Source organism: Archocentrus centrarchus, chromosome 13 (genome assembly GCF_007364275.1).
Source record: "Archocentrus centrarchus isolate MPI-CPG fArcCen1 chromosome 13, fArcCen1, whole genome shotgun sequence".
Lineage (NCBI taxonomy): Eukaryota > Metazoa > Chordata > Actinopteri > Cichliformes > Cichlidae > Archocentrus > Archocentrus centrarchus.
The window spans coordinates 11,963,235-11,987,251 of record NC_044358.1 but is presented as its reverse complement, the minus strand read 5'-3'; the positions used below and the strand labels follow the sequence as shown (position 1 = coordinate 11,987,251).

Genomic DNA, 24,017 nt, shown 5'->3' with positions numbered 1-24,017 from the left:
TAGTTTTAACGATTTAATCAACTTTAATCACACTTATCTCCACAGGAATTAGCAACGACTTCGACACTCAACATCACAATAAACCTTTCTGAGAAAGTCATTAAAAATCTCTGCCTCCATCTCATCACATCCCAGCATCCTCCTCTGTCACACCGACTCTCTGCACGTCCCCCTTCACTGCAGAGGTAGTGAAGGGGGACGTGTCTAAATACCCTGGGACAAGCATCCAAAGCAAAGGACACTACACAAGAGAGGTGAAGAAGAGAGTGCAGGCAGGGTGGAGTGGGTGGAGATGAGTGTCAGGGGTGACCTGTGACAGAAGGAGAGCAGCAAGAGTGAAAGCAGAGGTTTAGAAGATGGTAGAGACCTGCTGTGACGGATGGTTTGGAGATGGGAGGCTGAGCTGGAGGTGGTGCAGCTTCACTGTTACACCTGTCTCCCTCTCATTCACTCACCTGGATTCTGTCTTCCTTCAACTGACTTTCATTCCTCTTCTCTCCGGAGCATACCTCCACCTGTCCAGGCTGTCCTCCACCTGCTCCCTGCTCTCACTACAGATCAGTGTCATCTGCAGAGGTCACAGTCCACAGAGACTCCTGCTGACCTCACCTGTCAGCCTGTCCATCATGCAAACAAGGAGGGGCTCCCTGATGTAACCCCACCCCCACAGCAAACCTCACTGCTGTCTCTCTGTCCTCGTACACGTCCTGCACCACCCTCACATACTTCCCTAAATACTTGTGTACTTGTTCCCTTTGACCTTGACCCAAGTATGGCAAAAATGTAATCAGCTGATCGGGGGGTCACTGGCATTTCTTTTCAGCAGCTTTTATTGTCTTCACAGAAAACACTTGGAGGAAGATCAGCATCACCTCAAACAGTTTGTTACATAAATATTTAATGTACAGATGATTTCTTCCCACTCAGGAACAAATACTCTGTTCATCTGTCCCCCTCAAGATGAAAACACAATGTCACACACACACACACACACACACACAATGCTCGATACGCTCGTCCTTCCTGCACATCTGAGCACCTCGGCTCTGAGACGTCTGCACGAAGAGCAGCATAAACACAAAAGATTTAAATCTGTCAGAGCACAACGCGGTGATAGAGTGGTTTGGGTGGTCCTCAGGGTGGTGCACACAGACTGAAGTGGCCCCCTGGCAGCAGAGACTTTTCCCAGAACAGCATTTAGTGGGCGGTGCAGCTTGATGCTGCAGTGATAAGTGCCCCTCAGATAAAGAAATAAAGTATGGAAGCCTTTTAAGTTTAGAGGTACAGATCTAATTTTACACAGAGCTCATCTTTTTGAGTCCCACACTGCTCCACAGGTGCAGCTGAGCTCTCAGTATTTTGGAGCAGCTCCGTCTAATGCCTCCAGAAACCTCTCCCACCACAGGCACACTTCATGGGTCACTGAAAGGGTGGAGACTGCATGTTTTTGGATAGTTAACGGGGAGACAGGAATAACCTCATGGGTTGGGCTGCGTTCCACGACCACTGACGACCGGATAGTTTACACATCGGGAAGCAACATGTTGGAGATGCCTCGGAGGATATGTTTGGGATTCAGATGTTGGTCTGGATGGTTTAAGCAGAGATGAGTGGATCCTGTGGCCTCCAGCTGTGCTGTTCAAGTACAAAATAATGTTGAAGCCAGCAGCAGATGTTCTCTGCTGTGGTAAATGATGTTTGTTGGTGCCATAAATCGAGATCAGTTTGTGTTAAAATCATTTTAAAAAGGACAGTCAAAGTAGTTTTTTTTTTAAAGAGGTCCCAACCCTGAGATGTAATGGTGTCCAATCTGGTGCCTGTAGGTGTGGACGTGTTAATATTACATATGTAGTATTCACATATGTAATATTAACATATGACGATCTCACTGATTATAACATAATGATGATAAAACTCACCTACTAAATAAAGTAGGTAAGATGAACTCAACTCTAAAGTGCTGCAGGAGCATTTTACTGCCGGCACCACGTTCACGGCGGGTGTTTATAATATATTTGGGTTGAAAACCACCCACCTGACACGTGCGTATTTATCAAGCAGCACGTATCAGGCTGGTCTGCAGTCAGCAGAGACTGGGTGTGTTCGAGTTCTCATTTAAACAGCCATAAACAGCCAGAACCGGCCGGACCCTCTGGCTTTGATATGAGTGTTGTTTCTGGCCTGGCCTGGGATTCAGCTACAACATGAAAGACTAAATTACAGGCTGTGAAAAGCACTGATGTCAGGATTTCCTTTAATTTCACTGTAAAGTTTCACATTTCTGTTATACAGCAGCAGCACTGCCCCCCCCCCCCCCCCCCCTTAGTAGACTTAGATTTAATTTGTCCTGAAACTTTCTTTCACCATAAGAGACAATTTTTCAAACTGAATCCTTAAATTTAGCCTTTCAGAGATGAGGCTCAAACCTGCACCAACACTGCCCACCAGTGTTAGAACTCTGGTACTGCAGCACCACACACTCCAAATAACCAGCAGCTGAATGATCCAATGTTAACACAAAAATATTAATACAATAATTATCAGCTCAGTTATAGAAACCGATTAGCATTATCTTTAATTTGCCGTGTACTTCACGTGTTAGTTCCTGGAGTCGGACTCGTCTGATGTTCTCCGAATAAATTCCTAATTACTGTAACCAGGGAGTTTATGACTGATGAGCACGCTGACGTTCCTGGCACTGTGGACAGCGTTTACACTCATAATTAACAGAGTACAGAGGGACTAAATTCGTGTCTGATGTTCAAACTGAATTTGATGAATGTGTGAAAAAATCAGCTAGTCTGACACACGATATGAAAGAAGTTTTTATTGAAGTTAAAAGATTATTTTTCCACCGTCTGCTATTAACTAGTCTGTTTGCCTTAAACTGCCTATGAAAGGCAGGCAGTTTAAACTCTAAGCATCCTCTCCTCATGAGTGGTTTCACTGACTCCACACAGTGGGAAGTCAACAGGTTTGTCTGCGTCTGTTAGATGCAGCGCAGACTTTATTTGCTTATTTCAGAAGAGTCCAGAGAGGAAATTTAAAGGATTTCTTTATTTGAAGGCACAGCATGAACGACTGTTTCAGCATTAATGATTATAAATTGGAGCAAATTAGATCAAAACTCCCTGAGATGAAAACTCCCACTGAGGCTCAAGTTGTGATTGGCTGAATAAATCCTTTACCCAGGTGGCTACAGGAGAACACTACGAAGGAGTCTTAGGGCCACAGTGAGAAAAATAAATTGTGCATTTTGAGAATAAAGTTAAAATTTGGAGAAAAAAGTCGAAATGTGCAGATTTAAGTCGTTTCAAGTCAAACACCTCCAAAATGCTATAACCTCCAGAATGTCTTGCATTATGAGTTAGTGAAACTATACTTTAGAATCGGTTTTAGTAACAAGGAACTTATTTCTCTTTCAGCACACAAACACGATGCAGTGATAACGATGAGGATGGTAATGAGATGTGCAGAAAGCTGCATCGGCTCAGAAGGAAAAAAAACTCACAAACTGTCAACGGTCAGATGCGAGGATTTCGATGATTGCACCTTCGTGCAGTACAGCGGGGATTTGCAAAATCACAAGACACAATGACGGGCTCGACGTCGCTCGCTCTCCGTTCATTTCCTATGGAACTTGTGCGATGAGGCGACAATCGCTTCGCACAAGTTCCATGAATGGAGAGGGAGCGACGTCGAGCCCCAGCTGATGAAGTAGTTCCATCTACCCAAGGCTTTTTTAGAGGGTATAGCAGCCGTGGCTGTTATTTAACTTGAAATGACGACTTCGACTTTTTTCTCAAAATTTTGACTTTATTCTCAAAATGCACGATTTATTTTTCCCTCAGTGTGGCCCTAATACTCCGTCGTAGAACACTGATGTCCAACACTGACCTGACTGGAAAGCTGAAACAGCGCCCCCTACAGTACAGGATAGAAACCACATGATGAAATTCAAAGTTAAACGTGTGTGCTTCGGCCTGATAATACGTCTCAGGCCTGGGTAGTGTGTATTTTTCACACCATCACACCTCACTGAGACTTCCCTTGGGTATGAGGTACGTAACAGTACAAAAAGCCGGTGCTGATGGAAACCTTTGCAGCGACGGATGTGAGGGATTAAACAAACTTTGCTCCTTCCACTGGCAGAAATACTGCGTAACACAGACTCACTGCAGCTACCCCTCACCGATTAGCTTAACAATAAGAGAAACATCTATTGTTGGAGGTATTTTTGGCAATCACACTATCAGCATATCATAATACTGGGATATCAGCCAAGGTACCTGAATATTTACAGATGCTGACTTGGAGTAATTTACACCAACGCAGCTCCAACATTACTTGAAGTCAGCCCTGAATATCCAGCATGTTCTGGGGTCGCATCACTGAAAGAAAAGTTTGTCCCTGAACTTCGACACTCGAGCGAACAGGAAGCCCGCTCTGCTAAGAGGTCGTCTGCTGCTGATTTTCAGCTCGGAAGTTTCCACGTTGTAGCTGGTAAGTGTAAAATTCATGAAAATCAAAGTGCTCCGTGTCGACGTCAGCAGCGACTGACGCGTGTCTGTAATGCCGGCTGTTAAAGGTTACAGAGGTCTTTGAGGTTTGAGTGCTGGGTGAGAGGAAGGCTGTAGTCCGAGTTCCAGTCCCTCTCAAAGACAGCCTTCAGCTGCGACTGGACCGTCGTCTCAGCGGACGTCTGGCTGATGACCAGTGCTGAGCCAGCTGTGTTCACAAAGTAGTCTCCTGACCAGTTAGATGTACCTTAAAACAGAAAGGCACCGATTATATTTAGATTACATCATTCAGAGAGAAGATAATACAGCAAGTGTATTATTCAGCTTGGCTTTAACCACCTCCAGCAAGTATTCAGTTCAATAACATGATGCAGTTTTCCTTGTGGGTGAAGATGTGCTTGTGCCGCTCTGGGATTGTCTGTCTAGTTTTTGGAATCAATCCTAAATGTGAGACGAGCCGTCGGTCCAAGCTCCACCTCTGAGTCATCGTCATGGTTTCAGGATGAGAGTAATCATCAATTAACAGAATCACGTGTTAAGAGTTTCCTAATTGGACCCTCGTCTATATTCACAGTTGGTTACATGAGTGAATAAACTGTGTGTATTACATACATGTTGGAGTGTGCCTTACCTATGTATGCTGTCTTATCTGTTACCATGTACTTGTTGTGGTTAACTCTTGCAAAGGGAATCTCCCTCTGCTCGGGGGTGGCAGGCACCACAAACAGCCTCTGCAGAAAGAAAACACACAGTCCTCAGGTGATGAGCTGCTTCCTGTCGCAGCGGCAGACGCTGTCTGCGCCTGACCGGCAGAGCTACGTACCACCTGGATGTCCAGTTTGTTCTTGGGGTCGTAGACTGAGGCCAGAGACTTGAGAAAAGGAAACATGACTGGCTGTGTGTTGTTCCAGCAGCTGATCAGCAGCCGCACTCGGACCCGCCTCTCATACGCCGCTCGCCTCAGCTGCGTGTCGATGTCTGCCCAGTACCTGCAGAGGGCGCCACATGCACAGGATGAGAACACGAGTAATAATCGATTTATTCTCACTTCCTTATTATTGTTTTTTTTTAAGATTTTCTTTTTTTCCTTTTTAATTGAGGTTTATGTTTTTATAATTGAGGATTATGGTTTTTATTGTGTATTTCAGTGTATATTTACTGTGGACTTAGTGACTCTTATGTATAATGTACATTTTGATCACTTTGATCAACTGAGGCTGTTTTAAATGTGCTGCAGAAACAAACTTTGACACGTGTCATGGGACCATAACAGAATCCACAGAGCTGTGCTCAGAGTACATTTTCATTACAATAATTAAACGGTTTTCAGCATCTGCGGCTCTCAGCTCAGCTGGATCAACCTAAACTGCACCTTTTAGGGTGTGCAAACTCCATGGTGGGCAGGTAGTTCATGACGGCGACGTAGATGAAGCGCTCAGCGTCCTCCATCACACTGAAGATGGACTGAAGGTCTGGAGTCCTGCCGGCTGCACACAAGGATGGAGGGGAACTCTGGTGGAGGAGAAAGAAGGACATTTTTATCCATGCAGGAGAGTAAAACGTGCTGAACTGTGGAAAAGTAGCTGGCTCGGGTCTTCAGCTGACGTTCACTCTTTTCGGGCAGCTTCGGGAACCCCCTGGCTCCTCAAAAGCCCTCTTCTGTAACATAGTCCCACCTCCTTCATGCTGTTGGTGGCAAACTGCAGAGGAATTAGCGTGAAAATAAAATGCCCTCACCGACAGATAGACGTGGGATGGCGTGTTGTTAAGAGGCACCAGGAGGGGCGTGTCCTTGTTGTACATGGTAGAGAAACTCTTCGGCCACGGTGATGGGATTGACTGACTCTCCCCCAGAAACCAGTAGGCTTCAAAGATCTTACTCAGGTCTGCTGCCAAGCAGCTGCAGTTGTAGACCACCGCGCCGAGCTCCTTCACCTGGAGACCGACACCACAACATTACCCCCATTTTTTTTTAATACTTTCACATTTTTAAAATCAGCTCTCAAGGTTAGTCTTCCAAAAATAAGGCTCTGGGATGTTGGTGCACCGCAGCAGAAGTCTGACCGGGAAAAGCGAGATGTGGTTTAACATGCTGATGGTTCCACATGTGAGCGAAACTTTATACAAACGTGAAAACTTCCTCTTAAAAGCAGAAGAAACTTTATTCTGATCGGTTTCCATTTACACAACTTTTCACCGGCAGTTTATTTCAGGGAATCTTTTATCAGATGGGAACGCCGAGATCTTCGACTTCATCTCAGGATCGCAGTAACAAACAACACTGGTTACATTCGGGGGGGCGTGGACCTGCTTCTAATTTCTCTCAGGAGCTTCACACGAATCCCAGTCCACAATAATCCTTATTTATCTCATCACAGGCCTCAGTGGAGCCCCTTAATTCACCCTTTAACTGTGGGGCACTGACCCACTGCAGGTGGAAAAAGTGAAGCTAATGTGAATAAAATTTGATATTTGTTAAACAAAACATAATGATTTAAATATTTAGGGGAAACAAGCAAAGCTGGATTCTTTTTATTGCTAATAGTTGCTAAAAACTGTGGGGAGGGGGTGAGTACTAAAAGGTTTGAGAACCGCTTGGTTCTGATTGGCTGCCTCTGATAAACAGAAGGTTTGAGTGGCGGGTGTGCAGGGCTGCTGCTGGGTGCATGAAAGGAGGGACATCTACTCTCTCTGACATCACACCGAGTCAGGAGTGAAAAATAAATACAGAGATACGGCGTGTTTACTTACACTGACTGTAACAGTGTTAACATGACACTGAGAGACGACCTGTGTGTGTGTGTGTGTGTGTGTGTGTGTGTGTGTGTGTGTGTGTGTGTGTGTGTACCTGTGTGAGGGACCTCCAGTCCATGTTGGCGCTGCCAATGTAAATATGTTTCTGGTCCACGACCCAGAACTTGGTGTGAAGAACGCCTGAGGTGAGCTCCTTCATGTTAACTGTCCTAATATGGGCTCCTACACACACACACACACACACACACACACACACACACACACACACACACACACACACACACACACACCACGCGTTAGTGAGAGCTTTAGTGAAAAGCTTCATCACTAAACTACAAACTTAAATCATAAATAAGGACTTTTGTGTGTTGCCCCACAAACAGGGCAAAAGATTAAAGGTTGTAACACTAAAAACTGGGCATCTTATTCATACCTGCATGATGTGTTATTGTTATATCCCTGTCAAATAAATCTCACAGCTGTGCTGATAAGAGCCAAACAGACAATTAGAGGACGATTATGGCTGTTTTTTATTACACTATTATTAATAATAACAACATATTTGTCATATGGAAATAGACTTTGTAGTTTGTAAACGTGTCTCTGTCTCTCTGGAAGTGCCAAAAACCTCCATGTTTAATCTAAAATCCTATTATGGCTCAGTCTGACCCCCGCAGGTATAACGTGGTCACCTGAGTCGTTGAGCAGCCTGAGGTCGGCCCGCGGCTGTCTCTCCTGCGGCGTGTTGACAGCAATGCGAACCGCTAACTTCCCCGATAGCTCAGCCAGTCTGCTGAGCACAGCCTCGCCCTGAGCAGGAAGACCACACATCAGATAATAGCTGCTTTAGATCAAGGGAAGTCTGCATAATTAAAACAACTTTCCATCAACTCAACTATATAATCATATCATATAATATTAGAGGAGCAGATACAGCTTCAGCTGACCTGATCGGCCGTCGGCTCATGAGTGCCGGTGTCTTCGTTGGTGAGGGTCCAATAGAAGGAGGCGATGTCGAGACTGCTGCGAGCTTCGCTCATCAGATTGATCCATGACTGGAAGATGGATGGATGAGCGGTGCTGGAGTTAAACTCCAGGCCTTCGGGAATGCTCTCCACCAACATGATCCTGACAGCAGGGAAGAGCGGGAAAGGCTGGAGATTAGATCAGCACATCTTCCTTCTGCTACTCATCTACATCACAGTGTAACACAATTAACTGAATGCCTGTCTAGCAGCTAGTTTAGCACACTGTAGCTAAGTCATAAAGAGCGTGCTCAGTGAAGAAGATGATGTTTCTTATAAAGGCTTCCAAAGGGGAAAAACAGTCCAGGATCAGTAGTTAAAGCTCATTTTTTGTGCCTGATATGACCCTGGATGTATAGCGTCACCAGTCAAGTTTCATAAACACCTGAAAGTATCCTGACTTTCTCATAAAATAAGGCCTTTCCCTGGATGGTAAACTCTTCTGTATATGCAGCTTAAGCCAGAAGCAGGTGCCGGTCCTCGGATTATGCTTACTTGCAGGGATCTGAGCAGAACTCCGCTTTAAATCCGAGGCTTATAGTTGGAGCGGGACGGGAGGAGGAGGAAGAGGAAGAAGAGGTCCTCAGTATCAGGAGGTTCCAGAGGGCCAGGATGACCAGCAGTGCAGCAGCCACAGAGGCCAGAGCGAGGAAACACCTGTAATACTGAGAGGAGGGAGGAGGAGCTCGTGTTTTATTTCTCTGTTTTTCTGTGACATTTCTTTGACGTGTTAAAAATCTTTATTAATATTCAGGTGTATTTGTGTGTGAATGCTCTAACTCACCACCTGGGTTCTCCTGGTGTATTCTTGTCTCCGGGGCGCCACATCCTCCAGCTACACAACACAAAGACTGAGCCTGAGTCACACCGAGGGTGCTGCTCGCACACAGAGAACCTACCATTCACTGAACACACACTTCACAGACACACACGAGGAGTGTGTGACGTCTGCCAGCTTCCTACATGGGCACCAAAACTTTGGGAACGTCTGTCATCAGTGCGCTCATTAAAGAAATTAATTTTACTTAAAGTAAAGCTCAGAGGAATTACAGCGAATATGAATTTACTGAAATACACGTGTGAAACTTTTTATTCCTTCACTTCCTCAGATTATTTTTCAAATCCCCTGATGACCTGAGCCAATCCCAGCCACACGCTTCGTCCCACATCGACGGGGCTAAATTTGATTTCCCAAATCCCATCAGGAAGCTGAAACATTAAAGGAGCGTTACCTGGTTGTACGGGATCCCCGTCTTCATGATCCGTCCTGTTAGCTCACGTCCACAATGTTCCTCTGCGGCTCTGAGACCAAACAGCAACACAACACACACGTTACAGCAGGTCTTCACGTTTCAGGAGGAAACACGACAACCGGCGGCGACACGAGGAAACGTTCCCGCACCGGCAGCTTCAAGCAAGAAGTTCAAAACTTTTCTTGACACCTTTGTGGGATGATATCTGTAAACAGCACCCAGCACTATCCAATCTCAACCACGCACACACACAGACACACACCTAAGCTTTTCCTTTACAGACTCAACAAAGAGAAGGTTCTAGGTGTTTGCAACACCGCATACACAGAATGGACTGCATAGCCATCTCCGGCACAAAGACTCACGGCTCCAGCTGCTGAAAAGCTGCCTGCAGGATGAACGGGCCTCTGAGGTTACAGCAGCCGGCCCAGAAAAACGCACACACATAAACTTACAAAGACGACAGGTTCTGGTCAAACTGTGTTTCAGAGAGAAAGTGATGTTTCTTTATGAGATCTGACTGCTCAAAGAGAGAGGAAGTGCGAGGCATAAATGCTGACAGTGGCGTGACTTGGTTACATTGTGACACCTCTGAGCTGGAAGTCACAAGAGGCTTTATCCCACCAAAGCAACATGTGATACTGCATTGCTAAGCAAAATCATTTTAGCTTGGAGTCAAATCTTTCAAGTCATGCTCATTCACTGGTGACACTGGTGCACGTGCTGTCTGATCTGCAGCACTGCACTTCTGCATCACCCCCCCCCGGGATACCGGGGGTACTACAGAACAAGCACCATTACAGTACGCCCAGTGCCTCTGCAGCACGTGTAGCAGAGCAGCATCACAGCTGAGCAAACATGCTGCAGTCAGGTGGTGTCTTCATGGTAAGTTTTTAACTAGCTTGTAACACACATTGCTCCAAAGTTACTTGACAATGACCACATCATGCCCTTATACATGCCCATATATGGAAGGCCACTGGATGTTCTCAGTTGGCTCTAAGAAACGAGCTCTTCGACATACTGATTCTCACTGAAAAATGAGTTCAGGGAAGAGGAACAGTTCCTGTTAGAGGCATACCTGTCATACCTGTGTGTGTGGTTTAATCTAATCAAGCTTATGTTTACATAATTACCAAAAAAATAACAGGAAATGCATCATGTAACACCGACTCTTTGTCTTGATGGTGACCGATCCCCGTTTCGTGTGATCGCCCACAAAGACCTGTCCTGAGGCAGGGAAACCCTGACCTGCTGCTACAGTAGGTCAGAGAACTCAGAGAACTATAAGAACAAGTCCTCATGAAAAAAACGATCTGAATGTACCAACTGTGCATTACGCAGGCGCGGTGGCAGCAGCGAGCTTCTGTTTGTGAGGTGAGGAACAAATGAGCTGAGAGAAAACAGCTCAGAGAGGAACAAGTGACTCAGGAGTTTTGGCTCAACTTGTAGCGGTTGTGTCGGTGAGTGTAAGGCTCGCTAAATCACTAAATGACCTGCACATATAAGAAAAGAGTGACTCGTTTCGTGAGTTTTAGCGCAGGTAACACAGGTGTGGTTAGCCGGCAGGAGGGTACAACACGAACGCAGTTAAATGTGGAGCATTCTGGGGTTCAGCAGAGATTAAACACATTAAAAACACACATTAAGTACAGGAATGATTGATGTCGTTGTTTTAAACAGACTAATGCTAACTAACAGCAGTCAGAGACGGAGAGTCGCTGACAGAGCAAAACAAGAAGAACCCACCTGGTACCATCCGTCCAGCTCAGGTACGCGCCCTCATACAGCAAAGCTGACAGGTACAGCTGACTGCGGCGGTTTCTCAGGTTGTTGCTGCGCTGTTAGATACAGAAAAACACAAAAAGAAACACTTTTCCTTCGCTTGTGTAGTTTCGGGACCGTTTTGGCTACAGGAGCGAGGCATGTCATGTGATCCGTGCAACCCAACCAATCAGAGGGGAGTTTTCATGTGACGTACTGTATGGTCCTTACAGTAGTGTAATTCTTATTTTCACCACAAGATGGCGCACATGACACAGATAAAGCGCTTACCTCAGCGCAGAAATGACGTTTTAAATGCATTTAATTTATACGGGTGTTAACGTTCTGTGGGTAAACTCGTACCTGGTTTGCAGCGCCATCAAGTGGTAAGAAGAACAAACAGAAAACTAAACAGTTCTCACGCTGATTCACGTTTTAACCGATGGATCGGGTCACATGTTGTATTGCATATTTGTAGCTGAGATAAGATATCAGCATTTGACTTAAGCTTGTGACCCAGGAGTGAATCGACCATGGACTCAGGTCTGTTTCTGTACTTTCCTTTAGTTTGAGGCCTTATATCACAAAAGGCTTTTACTGTCTTATGCACAGATTCTTCACAGTGGTGTGGCAGTGAAGTACTTTAAGTTTAAAACACTCTGTGGTACTGCAGTACACGATAATCCCCACGAACATGTGAGTTGTTTTGTTTTAACCCCTGTAAAGTGTCCTTGGGTGTCATGAAAGGTACCTACAAAAAATGTGTTATTGTTGTTATTGTTATTATTATTATTATTATTAAATAATAATAAAGGTGATTCTCTGTGTGGCTGCAGCTTTTCTGCACTTTGTTCTGGATTCATTTAAGTGGCCTAAATTGTGCCTCTTGAACCTCTTTCATTGTCAGATTAATCATAAACTCCCCAAATATCTGCTCACGTGTTCATCTGTCCCCGCACAGCTGAAGGTTCTGGTCTGAATCTTCGGTTACTTGTATGGGTCTCCTGCAGGTGCTCATACATCCCTACAAATTATATATGGAATACATCTTTGCTCTCAGGTGTAATGATAATAAAACAATAATAATGAGAAACTTCTGCTTGTTTGCTAGTTGTATCTATCTAATAGTGTAATATGCATGCATACCTGTCTTTGTTTCTTTATGGCGCAGATGAATCCACACACAGTTTGAAGCCTTGAAGGTGTTTGCACAGCTACAAATAAAGAGGCTGCTTCACTGTTCTACACAGCACTGTGTCTCAGTACACTCTGTACTGGGCCTGAAGACATTTCACAGTATATTCCTGTCCATCAAAGTCAGTTATTGGCAGGATTGTTTTGGACAGTTGTTCCGATTTCTAAACAAATATTTAGACAAACAAACGCAGAGCAGTTTGTTGGGTTAAGATCCTGAGTTTCCCTGTTTGCTGAGCTGGATAATGTAAAGGTGGAGCATGTGAGGCTTTGTTTCTTAGTAGGTAATCATATGTTGCTGCTGCTGTTGTTTCGGGTTTTGAGTGTTTTTCACCTGGAAGTCGGGTTATTAGTTTGTGAAGACATTTGCAGAAATTTGCCTTTGCTTAATTTGTACAGTTATAAAGTCTCACCCCTTCGCTCGGATCTTAACAGTGAATAAAATGATCTCTGTTTTATTTTAAAGTTGGTCTTATTAGAAGTTTGCTTCAGTGTTTGGCGTAGTTTTTTTCCAGTAGAATATTTGATCATAACAAATAGTTTTGAGGTACTGTGTTGAAATATATTTAGAAAATTACATTACCAGTGAAAAGAGTTTCACCAGTAAAAATGTGTAGAGTACATATACACATTTTTACTGGTGAAACCTGCAGCCATGCTGAGGTAGGTGGTACATATCAAAGTAACATCCACATGGGAGGCAGGACTGACGGTTTCCCAGCAGAACACTGCCCAAAGCATCACACCGCCTCTGCTGGTTTACCTTCTTCCCATAGTGCATCCTGGTGCCAGGTGTTCCCCAGGTAAGCGACGCACCCGCACCCGGCCATCCATGTGATGTAAAAGAAAACGTGATTCATCAGACCAGGCCACCTTCTTCCATTGCTCCATTGTCCGATGCTCACGAGTTCATTGTTGGTGCTTTCAGCAACGTGTCTTCCAGCCATTAGTCAAACTGTACCTGAAGCCTTTGTTCCAGCGCTCTCACAGTGTGGACCACAGCCCAGTGGTCACCTTTGGGCATCTCAAAGAAAGAATGCACTAACGATCATCAGCCTGATACTGAAGTAAACCTCTTCAGCAGACAGATACAGCTGGTGTCATCAAATGTAGCCTCAGTCATGGTTAGAAAAATAAACAAAAATTAATAAAATAATAATAAATTTGTAATAAAATTAGCAGCATAAACCATTATCCTCCAAGTATTCGATGTGCTTATTTTTCCTGTGCTGCCCTCAATCAGTTATACTACATGATATTGATCTGTGGGAGGTGCCATGCCTGTCTTATACTGTCTCTGCGGTCTCATCAAAGAGAGAGTCCCTGCCTTAGTTGGTAGTTTTATAATCCAACAGGGGGCGCCATAGCGCAGGTACAGACTTTGGCCTTTCATTTTGCTCCTCAGACCTGAGTGGTGGGTGCAGATGGAGGCGGCAGGTTGGATACTAGAGCAGTGACGGAGTTCAGTTTATTTCCACCAACAGCTCATAATACAGAGTGACTATTAAGAGCCTTTAAAACAGTGGATTGTGCTTCATAAAGAAAATAAAGAGGTGTGGTGAATGTTCATGTTTTCTTTTGTTGGCAGTGAAACCTGCTGTTTGATAAGCGACCTAAAAACTCACGCACGCCTTTTCTCTCCTCGTTCTTTCTTAAATTATAGAAACTGTGTTTGCCCTGTGTTTGAGGTGTGTTATGTGTATCTGTGCTAGAGTGTAACCATGGAGATGGGCCCAGAAAACCCCCCAGACAGTTTTATTTTTTTACAGAAGGAGAGTTATGATGAGGTAATAAAACGCCGGCGGGCTTCATGTCCTTCTCTGCTCTTCTGGAGATCCTAGTTTTTCTTATATTTGTTGTTCCCACTGGTTTCTTATTTTATCTGTTTAATGAATCAAAATCTGATTATTACATTTCTTCCTATTTTTTTTAGCTGACAGAGAGAATCACACTGTTATTACACTGTTGTTACACTGTTGTTACACTGTTAATGTTATAATTAGTTTGAAGATGGACTCATCACTTAAAACTGTTGAGAAGAGTGTCATACATCCTTTTCAGGCTACGTAACACCACATTTTCTTTTTTAATCAACTTCCTGAATCACCTGGAGTGGGCAGGTGGACACACAGGTATGATTTTTTTTTTTTCTGCTGTAATCTCATTGGCCGGGTAACAGCGTGGGTATAATACTACGCCACGACTGATCCCGGTGAGTCACCAAGCAGCTTTTTTATGAGAGTTGTGGCTGTGAGTTTTATTACTAACAACACTTCCTGTATTTCCTCAGTGTGGCTCTGCGTATGGACACCTTTTACCCAAATATCCTTCCTATTCACATTTCTTCCTGATTGATTTCCTGAGACAGCTTTGCAGTTGGACTCAAACTCTATTTTCTCTTCTGTTTTGAGCCCCTTTGGTCCACTGTGACACTGTGATGGTCTTAAGGAGGATCTTCTGCCCAAAACATATCCGATAATATCTTATTTATCTTATCTTGTTGTGTCTGAGTCCAATTGTGCTTCTGCATGTGCGTCATGACAAAGCAAAACACGCGATATCAAATCCATAATTAAATAAAAAAGCGTTAGAGTGGCTCCTCACTAACTTCACTCAGACACTTAAACATATAAAAGTAAAACCTGTGTGGGAAGCGTGTGAAATCATTCCAATCACCCTCCTGTTTTCCCGTGTGGTCCGTCTCAGGCTTCAGTCTGCTGTTCATGGCTGTGTGGGCCGTAAAAGGCTCTGACATCACCAGAGCAGGTTGATAACAGGTGTTTCTGTCGGTGGCGTCACCTCAGAGCGGCTCAGAGACGGGAAAACCTGGACATATATTTTCTTCCATTTATCAAACATGAGGAAAAGTGTGAATTCTGTTTCCTTGGCAGAGCATTTCCTCTTCCTTCTGCCCTTCCATATGGTGAACATGTCCTTAAACCAAAACTTGATCTTCTAAAAGCAGCATTAATAACCGATTAATTATTTACCATAAAAAATGAAAAACTAGCTGGTTGCAGCTTCCAGGGAATCTGGTGTGCTTCAGGTAAAAACAGGAATGTGAAGATTGCGGCCTGTGCTCTGGGAAGTTTATACACATTTTTTTTTTTCCCATTTTAAACAAAATATTAATTGACAGCTTAGTTTGTAAACAAATCTTCACTTTTCACCACATCAGAACTATAACCTTTTCTCTGCTATATGCTGTGAGCACTAATTTCCCTCCTAAGTTTAACATTGTGTGATATAATGATGCTAAACTTTATTGAACACCTCAGTTCATAAGATCAGTCACGTTTCTGTAGCCTCGCCTCAGGTCCTGGTCTCATACTGCGGCTGTATGCCCACTAAAAGAGAAAAAAAGAGTAAAAAAGTAAGAATAAGGGATTTGGGGAGTTGATTGTTCATCCATGTTGGCACAGGCAGGTAAATAATAATATCAGAACAAACACAGCAGTCTCTTCTGCTTCTTTTGGGGGAATGAAGGACTCCAGTTTGGGGGCTGACACAGCAATGGCCCTTTTTCCCTCAGAAAGTGAGAATTACTGCTGTTTCCAACAGATACAACAGAGTGCATTAAGAGGTGTTTATTATTTCATATTGATGCTGGTTAACCAATCGTAAACGGCCCCTCCCATCCTTTAATATACAGGACCTCAGGGTTGGCGAGCAGCTTCTTCCCCTCTGCAGTCAGACCCTAACCTGAACCTGTGAACTTGTTTTTAATGATGGCATTTTATTGCACACATGGTTTTTATTCTGCTTCTAATGTGATCCATATTTATTCATTACCCATGCCTTACCACCTTCATACATAGTTCTGACGATCCAGGTGCCTCTCCTGATTTTTACCTTGGCTGTAAGAAGATAGATCGGTGAGCAGGTTTTCACCCAGGAAGGATCTTCCCGTCCAAAGTCCCCCTGATGTGAAGGTGAAGTTTCTGCCTGTTTCAGGGGTTCGTTATTGGCCCCACATCCAATCCCTCCTCATTTTATCCGGGCTGCAGGATCCCTGCAGAGTTAATCACACTAATATGTTGCAGAAAATATTTACTTGGCCTGGAGTGTGTGGAAATATTTTGTTTATATGCTGCACCTAAAGATGACAAATAAAGTAAAGTAAAGTAAAGTAAAGTAAAGTAAAGTAAAGTAAAGTAAAGTAAAGTAAAGTGAAGTGAAGTGAAGTGAAGTCATGTTTTCAGGCTGTTTGTAGCAGGTCCTCAAAGTTGCCTGAAAGGGTTTCTGAAAGTTTTGCATATAGTTGCTTAGACTGTGACACAACTCTGTGTGTGGGTGTGTGTGTGGGTGTGAAAGGATGAGATGAGCTCAGTGATAAGGGGCAGGAAAAATGGGGATCTACGCCAGCGTTCTGTGCAGCTCCGTTCTCTGCAGGTTCCTCTACAAACACATGAAAGCTGAGCTGGTGCTTCTGCTCCTGATGGAGGAAACGTTTGAAAGGTTTTCCGTCTTTCTTTAAGCTCTCGTTGTGTTACCGCGGCCTGCTGCTGTCGCTGTTCAGGTGTGTTCAACTGTCAGGTGCGACAGTGTTCTTTAGGAGACGTGCCAGTTTAAGCATTTTTCACTCTGTGCCACAGCAGAAAATCTGAATTAATTTCCACATTACAAAGAACCGCTTTAGTATCTAAAATTTTTATTAATTAAATTTTAAATTAATATATTAATTAATATTAAATGAATTGTTCTTCCCCTTTCAGCACATTTTCTTGTGTTCTCGGTGTCATTTTGTGCCCTTCAGTCTAAACTCAATCTTCATGAACATAAAGTGAATTTATTAAATATATTGATAGAAACATTTAAACTCAGTCCCACCTCCTGCTGCAGGTACATTAAAATCAAAGGGCCAAAGATCAGTGTGTGTGTGTGTGTGTGTGTGTGTGTGGGGGGGGGGGGGGGGGGGGGGGGTTCTTAGTGTTGAAATGCTGCTATTGGCTAAATGACAGCTTACAGTACACAACAAAGTTCTTACTAAGGTGCTGCTGGTGCACACCCACAGGCCAGTACCTGATGTACACTGACTCATGGCTTCCTGCTATGCTTCATTAGTCATCTACCATTGATCTGTTGTTCTCTTGTGTGCTTTCTCTCGCTCTCTCTCTCTCTCACTCACACACACACATGCACGCACGCACGCACACACACACACACACACACAAACACACACACACACACACACACACACACACACACACACACACACACACACACACACACACACACACACACACATTCAGCTTCCAGGATATGAGGAAAGCCAGTCATCTGTGCAGTTAAAGGATGTGCAGAAGGAAGTGGAACGGCAGCTCATAAACCAGTCGCCACCTGACAGTCTGCTAGAAAAGCTTCGCAGGTATCTGATCCCAACACATCTCTGCACACACTCTACATCACTTATAATTATAAATCACTTATCAATTATAAATATAAACTCTCATAGCTCAAACAGCCCTGGTTAGAAGCAGTAATAAATATCCTCACTTTCCTTACCTGTGTTCTACAAAGACACTACCTGGGCCACTCCTCACTCTCCTCATGGAAAAAAACACTCCTGGAGTTGCTCAATTCCTGAAACGTGATAACATTTATTTCATGAACAGACTGAAAACTATACATACTCATGCATGCATTATTCTCACACATGTCTGTTGCAATGTCAGCAAATGCCACTTCATCTGTAAGTTTTCCCTCTTTCACCTCTGCGTGTTTTTCTGCCTAAAACTAAATGAATTAAAGAGAACACACAGTGACGGGAAAATCGATTTTGACTGTAAGCCAGTTCATTCTGTTCATCCTCCACCCACGTCTGTCTGAGCTGGACCTGGTGACCAGGGCTGGGGCAGTGTGGGGGAGATATAGGTGACAATGGTCAGAGGGTGATGGTGGGGGTGGGGGTGAGTGGGGCAAGAGAACAGGCTGTTCAGGCACAGGTGAAGGCTGATAGATAACCCAAAAACTGAGCTGGGGGTGGGGGGCAAAGCCTGCTGTAGGTGGCAGTAACACTCGCAGTTTGGGGCTTTTCACTGCTTAATATCTTTAATTTCAACATGACTACAGGTGTAGCTGTGGGGGAGCTTTAGTACACAGCAACCAGCCATAACATTCAAATCATCATCGCAGTGTTGTGTGGGCCAGAACACCTGTGACCCACTGAGACAGGGACTGAGGGTGGAGTCAGTGCCGGGATGTTAGCAGAAGATCCTGGAAGTCCTGAAGGCTGCGAACCTCCGTGGATTGGGCTTTTTTTTTTCTTCCCCAGGACAGTCCACAGATGCTCAGATTGGGATCAAACTGTTTCTGAGTTTGTCACAGTGTGTCATCCAGCATATCCTGTCCCATCAGGACATACGGTCACTGTACCAGTAAAAGGTGTATACATAACACAGCTGCTGATAATTTGGCACTTTTGGCTCAGATTTCTTTCCTGAAGTCTTTCACTCCCAGCTTCATCTTCATGCATGTTCACCTCCATGCGCAGTAACAGCCAGAAAGCTTAATATCAGCTGCTTCTGCTGCACGCCGCCTTATAAAACGAAACCGTAAACAGTGAGTGGCCTCCATGTTTACTTCTGCACAGCAGGTCTGAGCATCAGGCTCGCAGTGTGAACGCTGCCTTTGGTGATGTCACTTCTCAAACAAACCGGGTGGAGACATCAGCGACTATATGTTCAGTTTTGCTTCTGATATTTGGAGGCAGGCCATCACTTTGTTTATTCATAACTGCAGACGGCAGTTTGCAGCTTCGATCCTCCTTTTTTTTAATCAAAAGAAATTCTCTATTATAAACGATGACAGATGCACGCAGAGGGGATGAAACTTTTGCCTGCAAATGTCAAAATTTCAGAAAGGAGAATATGAAGGAGCAACGTGAGTAATTTGCTCCTGTTTTGGAAAGTTTGATGCTTTAACGGCCAATTTTGTTATGGAATATTTAAATGGACTTTAAACACAGTGTGTTCTTTAGGTGCTGCTTTGTGTGTTGTACATGCACGTACTAACATGCTACACAGGTGGGACAGGTCAGATAGAGCAGGTAACTGATTACCCTGTCCCTTTGAATGAGGTCTCTGTGTGTGTGGAGAGAGGAAAGGAGAAGAAGGAGAAGAGGGAGGTAGTGCATCCAGAGGGAGATCTTTATATCCTCATTAGCTCGACTCCTAAAGCTCCTGACCCCAAACTTTACACCCTCACCACGAATGTGAAGGATTTCCTCTGCATTGTTGTGTTTAATGCGTGCTTTTGTTCAGTTAAGACACAAGAAAAACAGAAGGGGATTCTGCAGTTTGACCACCGACGGTTTCAAATGACACCACGCAGCAACGGTTTGAAATGAGACGAAGATCTGCTTAAAGTCAAAAGTAACATGAAGTTTTCTGACAGCATCAACACGTAAGACAGGAAACTTAGAAAAACCTTTCTTTGTGGGTGCACCGTTACATCCAGGGGTAATAATCCCTGAGAACGAGGCCGGTCCGTCCTTGTTGTTAATGAGTGCATCTCTGTTAATAATAACTTCACATATCTCCTGATTCCTTCCCCGAGCGAGGAAGTAAAACTAAAGTGCCGAGGTTAAAGGTGATATGTGGTTGCTGTGGTAACCTCTTTTAGGCCAGTGTCAGGGGTCTTATCAGCGCTCTCTAAACTTTTCGTCTGCCTGCGCTGGGATCAATGTGAATCAGCGTCACATTCCAGCTGAGCTCAGTTGGAGCGTTCGGATAATCAATGAAAACGTCTGAAATCAGAGAGTTTTTTAATAAACGCCCACCATAACTGTAACTGTGCGGACGCAGCCGCGTCCACGGCAGCGAGCGGTCGGCGCGCTCCTGCTTCTCCGTCGTGTCACTTACAGGATTTCAGCAGGAAGAGGAATTTCCCAACATTTAGATCAATAACCTGCATCGATGGTACTACTGCTTCTGCTGCTGATACTTCTAATGCTAGTATTTAGACTGCGGCAAATAGTACTTCTACTACTGTTACTCATGAGCATTATAATCCTACCTCTTATGGATTCAGGACCACTGCTATTACAATTATTTTAACTACTCCAAATAGAGCTGCCTGTAAAGGATTGATACTAATGTTACTGCTACTCAGTGGCAGAGTTGCAGTACAGGAGTACTTTAATCATGCAGTATTTTTAATGGCCAGCACTCTCAGAGATCTGATTGTGCAGAAGTTTGAGAACACGACCCTGATATAATGATGAGTTTCTGTTCTCGGCTGTCACGACTGCTTTCAGAAAACCAAGACGGCGACCCCCGAAATCTTCATGAAACCATAAGCGGCATCACAGGAGCTATTTTCATACTTTATACGCAGATTTTGGCTAAACCAGGCCTCTGACATTTAACTTCAGTACAAAGCAAGGAAACTACACACTGAAGTATTTAGGGTTAGAAATGCATCATAAACACATCATCACACAACCAAGGTAAATATTAAAAAGTAAGTATTTGACAAAAAGTCTCAAAGTTCCTCAAACTTGTTTTGACTTACTTTTCAGCTCTGATAAGTTACCAGTGACTGTGTGTTACTGCAATTAATAGACAACTTGTGTACTCAGCGTGCACGTTTAATCACAATCTTTCCACAGATCTAACCAAGTGGTTTATAACACTAAAGACAGCGAATGACAGCGAAAATAAAAAAAAGTGAGCGCAATCATCCGAACAGCACCTAAAACCCTCTGCATTAAATCTACAGGTGTGACGTGAGTGCAGACCCTTGTGAAAAATTGCACCTCCCTAAACACGTAACTACAGCTCGCGTCGAGTCGTCTCCTCCTACGCATTTCCGACTGCTTCCTCTCCTGCCACCGTTTCTTGAATCCGCTCAGAGAGAGATACTCCTCCATCAGCTGGTGGTTCAGCAGCAGCTGCAGCATCGGCCTCTTGCTTAGGATGTGTTGTGGCCTCTGCACAGGCTCGGTGCAGAAGTGTAAGTTAAGCATTAGTTCCTAAAGTGGACATTTTTGCTCCTGAAAAGAGAACTGTTCACCTGCAGCATCCTGCAGCGCGGTAACAGCACCTGAAGTATGAATGTATGTGAGTGGAGCCTGTGGCGACTGGCTGAAAGGCTGTTTCATGAAAATGTTACTGTTAGTAACTGCAGCTGCCACAGCTGTGTATCAGTGCTCCTAAGTACCATCACTCACTCCTTCATTACCTTTACGACCGCTTCTTTGTCCATGTTGTCAGAGTGAGTATTTTGGGCTTTTGGACTCCTGGTCGGGCTGTTCAGTAGTTTTCACATTTTTCTGATGCTTTAAATGATTAACCAGCATCTTGCAGTGGGAATAAGAGGACGAATGAGGTTTGAGTCATGCATTTTATTGGGGAGAGTTTGGCATTGTGTAGTATTATTACACAAGTGGTGTGTTATTTCAGACGTGAGCCCTTCTCGTGTGGTTGTTACAGCTACTAGAGTTACATCCTCCATTTCTTTCCCCTCATAATGCTGATATCTTTGATTAATTGACACAATCACTGGAACTAACAATAGCTGTGTTATTAGCACAAAGACAACAAAGCTCCAGTCTCTCTCTGTCTTTCTCTAATTCACTGCCCCCACCCACTAAAACTCACCCTGCCTTATCAGCGTGCGTCCTAGCCAACCCCCACCCACCCCACCTGTAGCACCAGGCCACATCGCCACACTGTTACTCATTAACCAGGACTTCCTTTTATCCAAGCCAGACAACCCCTAGGTCACTGCCCGACCCACAGCACTCAGGTTTCAGGTGCTGCTCAGAAATGTAACACCGGCAGCAAAATGTTCAAAATGTTTGAAAATTATTCACTTTAAAATGATCACTTTGCTTCTTTCCCTGTTTTTTGATACTGAGTTACACTTTAACTGTTGCTTCAGCAGCACAGATCTGACAGAGCAGCGGTGACTCATTGATATTAGTGATATCAGAGAAGAGGCATTAGGTAAGGGCTTGACAAGACTGATATACACTGTGGGAGGTGTGTGTGATAAGGGAAAACACCAAACTGTTATATTACAGTGTCTGATAAACTCTCTGTGGGCTCTTCTGTTTTTACCCTCACTCGAATTATTATGATTACACACTTGTTCAGGCACAAAAGCAAAAATGCCAAACGTCACAGAGTCACAAAGTTGTTGGATGGTTCTCCACGCTGCCTCATTCTGAAGGTCAGAAGTCGTTCGCACGGCGGACTCACAGCAGGGTTGACTCTTTGGAGAAGACGGTGAGCCCGCAGGTATCACCTGACACGAGCTTCATCGGCACAGGTTCATCCGTGTGCAGACCCCAAACTTAAAACGTGCTGACTTCACATGCAGGGCAGTCAGCTGTTATTCACACTTATTGAAGACCACTGAATAAAAATAGCCTGAGTAAATGATGATGTCATTTATTAAGTGAATAAAAGTCACCCAAAGCTGCCCGACACTGTGTGAAACAGTAGCTGCACCCTGATCCTAACACCTGGCGGTGCCTCCCTCGACTGCAGTGAAGTGTTTGTGATAACTGTCAGTGAGACTTTCACGTCACTGTGGAGGAACTTCGGTCCACTCTGCTGTGCAGAATAGTTTGAATTCAGCCTCATTGGAGGGTTTTCCAGCATGAACGGCCTGTTTAGGATCATCTCAGTCGGGTTTAAGTCCGGACTTTGACTCGGCCACTTCCAAACCTTTATTTTTTAGGCTTTCTGAGGCGGACCTGCCGCTCTGTTTTGGATCATTTCCTGCCGTATAACTGAAGTGTGTTTGAGCTTCCGGGCATGAACTGATGGCCTGATGTTCTCCTTCAGAATTTCCTGGTTGACAGCAGAATTCATGGTTCCATCAGTGACCTCATCCAGGTCCGACCATCACACCACCACCACAATGGCTGACTGTTGGTTCTCTTTACGAGATGCTGTGTTAGTTTATGCAGATGTAACGGGACACAAACCTTCCAAAATGTCAGCTTCTGTCTCGTCAGTCCACAGAATATTTTCCCAAGAGTCTCGGGGCTCATCCAGATGTTTGTTGGCAGATGTGAGACGAGCCTTTGTGTTCTTGTTGGTCAGCAGTGGTTTTCCTCCTTGGAGCTCTGCCGTGGCAGCCATTTTTGCCCAAATGAGATTTGTGGATTTGGGGAGAATGCCCTTTCCTTTTTTTATTATAATATACAGTATAAAACAGCTCCCCCACATCACTGTATTCCTATCATACACAGTATCCTGTATAGTAGATCTAAAATCCCAAACACTGCCTGCTGGCAGGAAGCTCTGCTGTCTGATGATGCTGTGATGAAGCTGACGTCAGAGCGCAGCCTGCAGTCCTAAACCCCTGCTGTCTAAGACCTGAGGATGGAGCTGACGCAGCACGTGCTCTGAAAGCCCACAACTTGCACACACACACATACACACACACACGCAGGTAGTTAGGTGTGCAGTGATGTGCAGCATGCCGTGAACAGGTGCCACTATGTATAAAGACCTGCCTCCATTACAGCCTGTCAGCCTGTGACTGTCGAC

The 24,017-nt window shown here is 44.4% G+C and overlaps 1 protein-coding gene across 2 annotated transcripts; it reads right to left on the bottom strand.

The window, feature by feature from the left end:
- Positions 1–2,807: 2,807 nt before the first annotated feature.
- pld3 (phospholipase D family member 3) lies at positions 2,808–11,486 on the bottom strand. 2 transcript variants are annotated; one of them, XM_030743471.1, is made up of 12 exons: positions 11,302–11,486; positions 9,532–9,601; positions 9,084–9,134; positions 8,795–8,964; positions 8,222–8,402; positions 7,967–8,084; positions 7,369–7,496; positions 6,258–6,455; positions 5,893–6,032; positions 5,344–5,509; positions 5,152–5,251; positions 2,808–4,767 (listed from the first exon to the last, which is right to left on the bottom strand). In XM_030743471.1, exons 2-12 carry the CDS (start codon positions 9,556–9,558, stop codon positions 4,583–4,585), a joined length of 1,464 nt encoding a protein of 487 aa, XP_030599331.1. In that variant the 5' UTR covers positions 9,559–9,601; positions 11,302–11,486; the 3' UTR covers positions 2,808–4,582. The 2 variants fall into 2 exon arrangements, with proteins under 2 accessions (XP_030599331.1, XP_030599332.1); XM_030743472.1 differs by lacking the exon at positions 11,302–11,486 and adding an exon at positions 9,918–10,323.
- Positions 11,487–24,017: the final 12,531 nt, after the last annotated feature.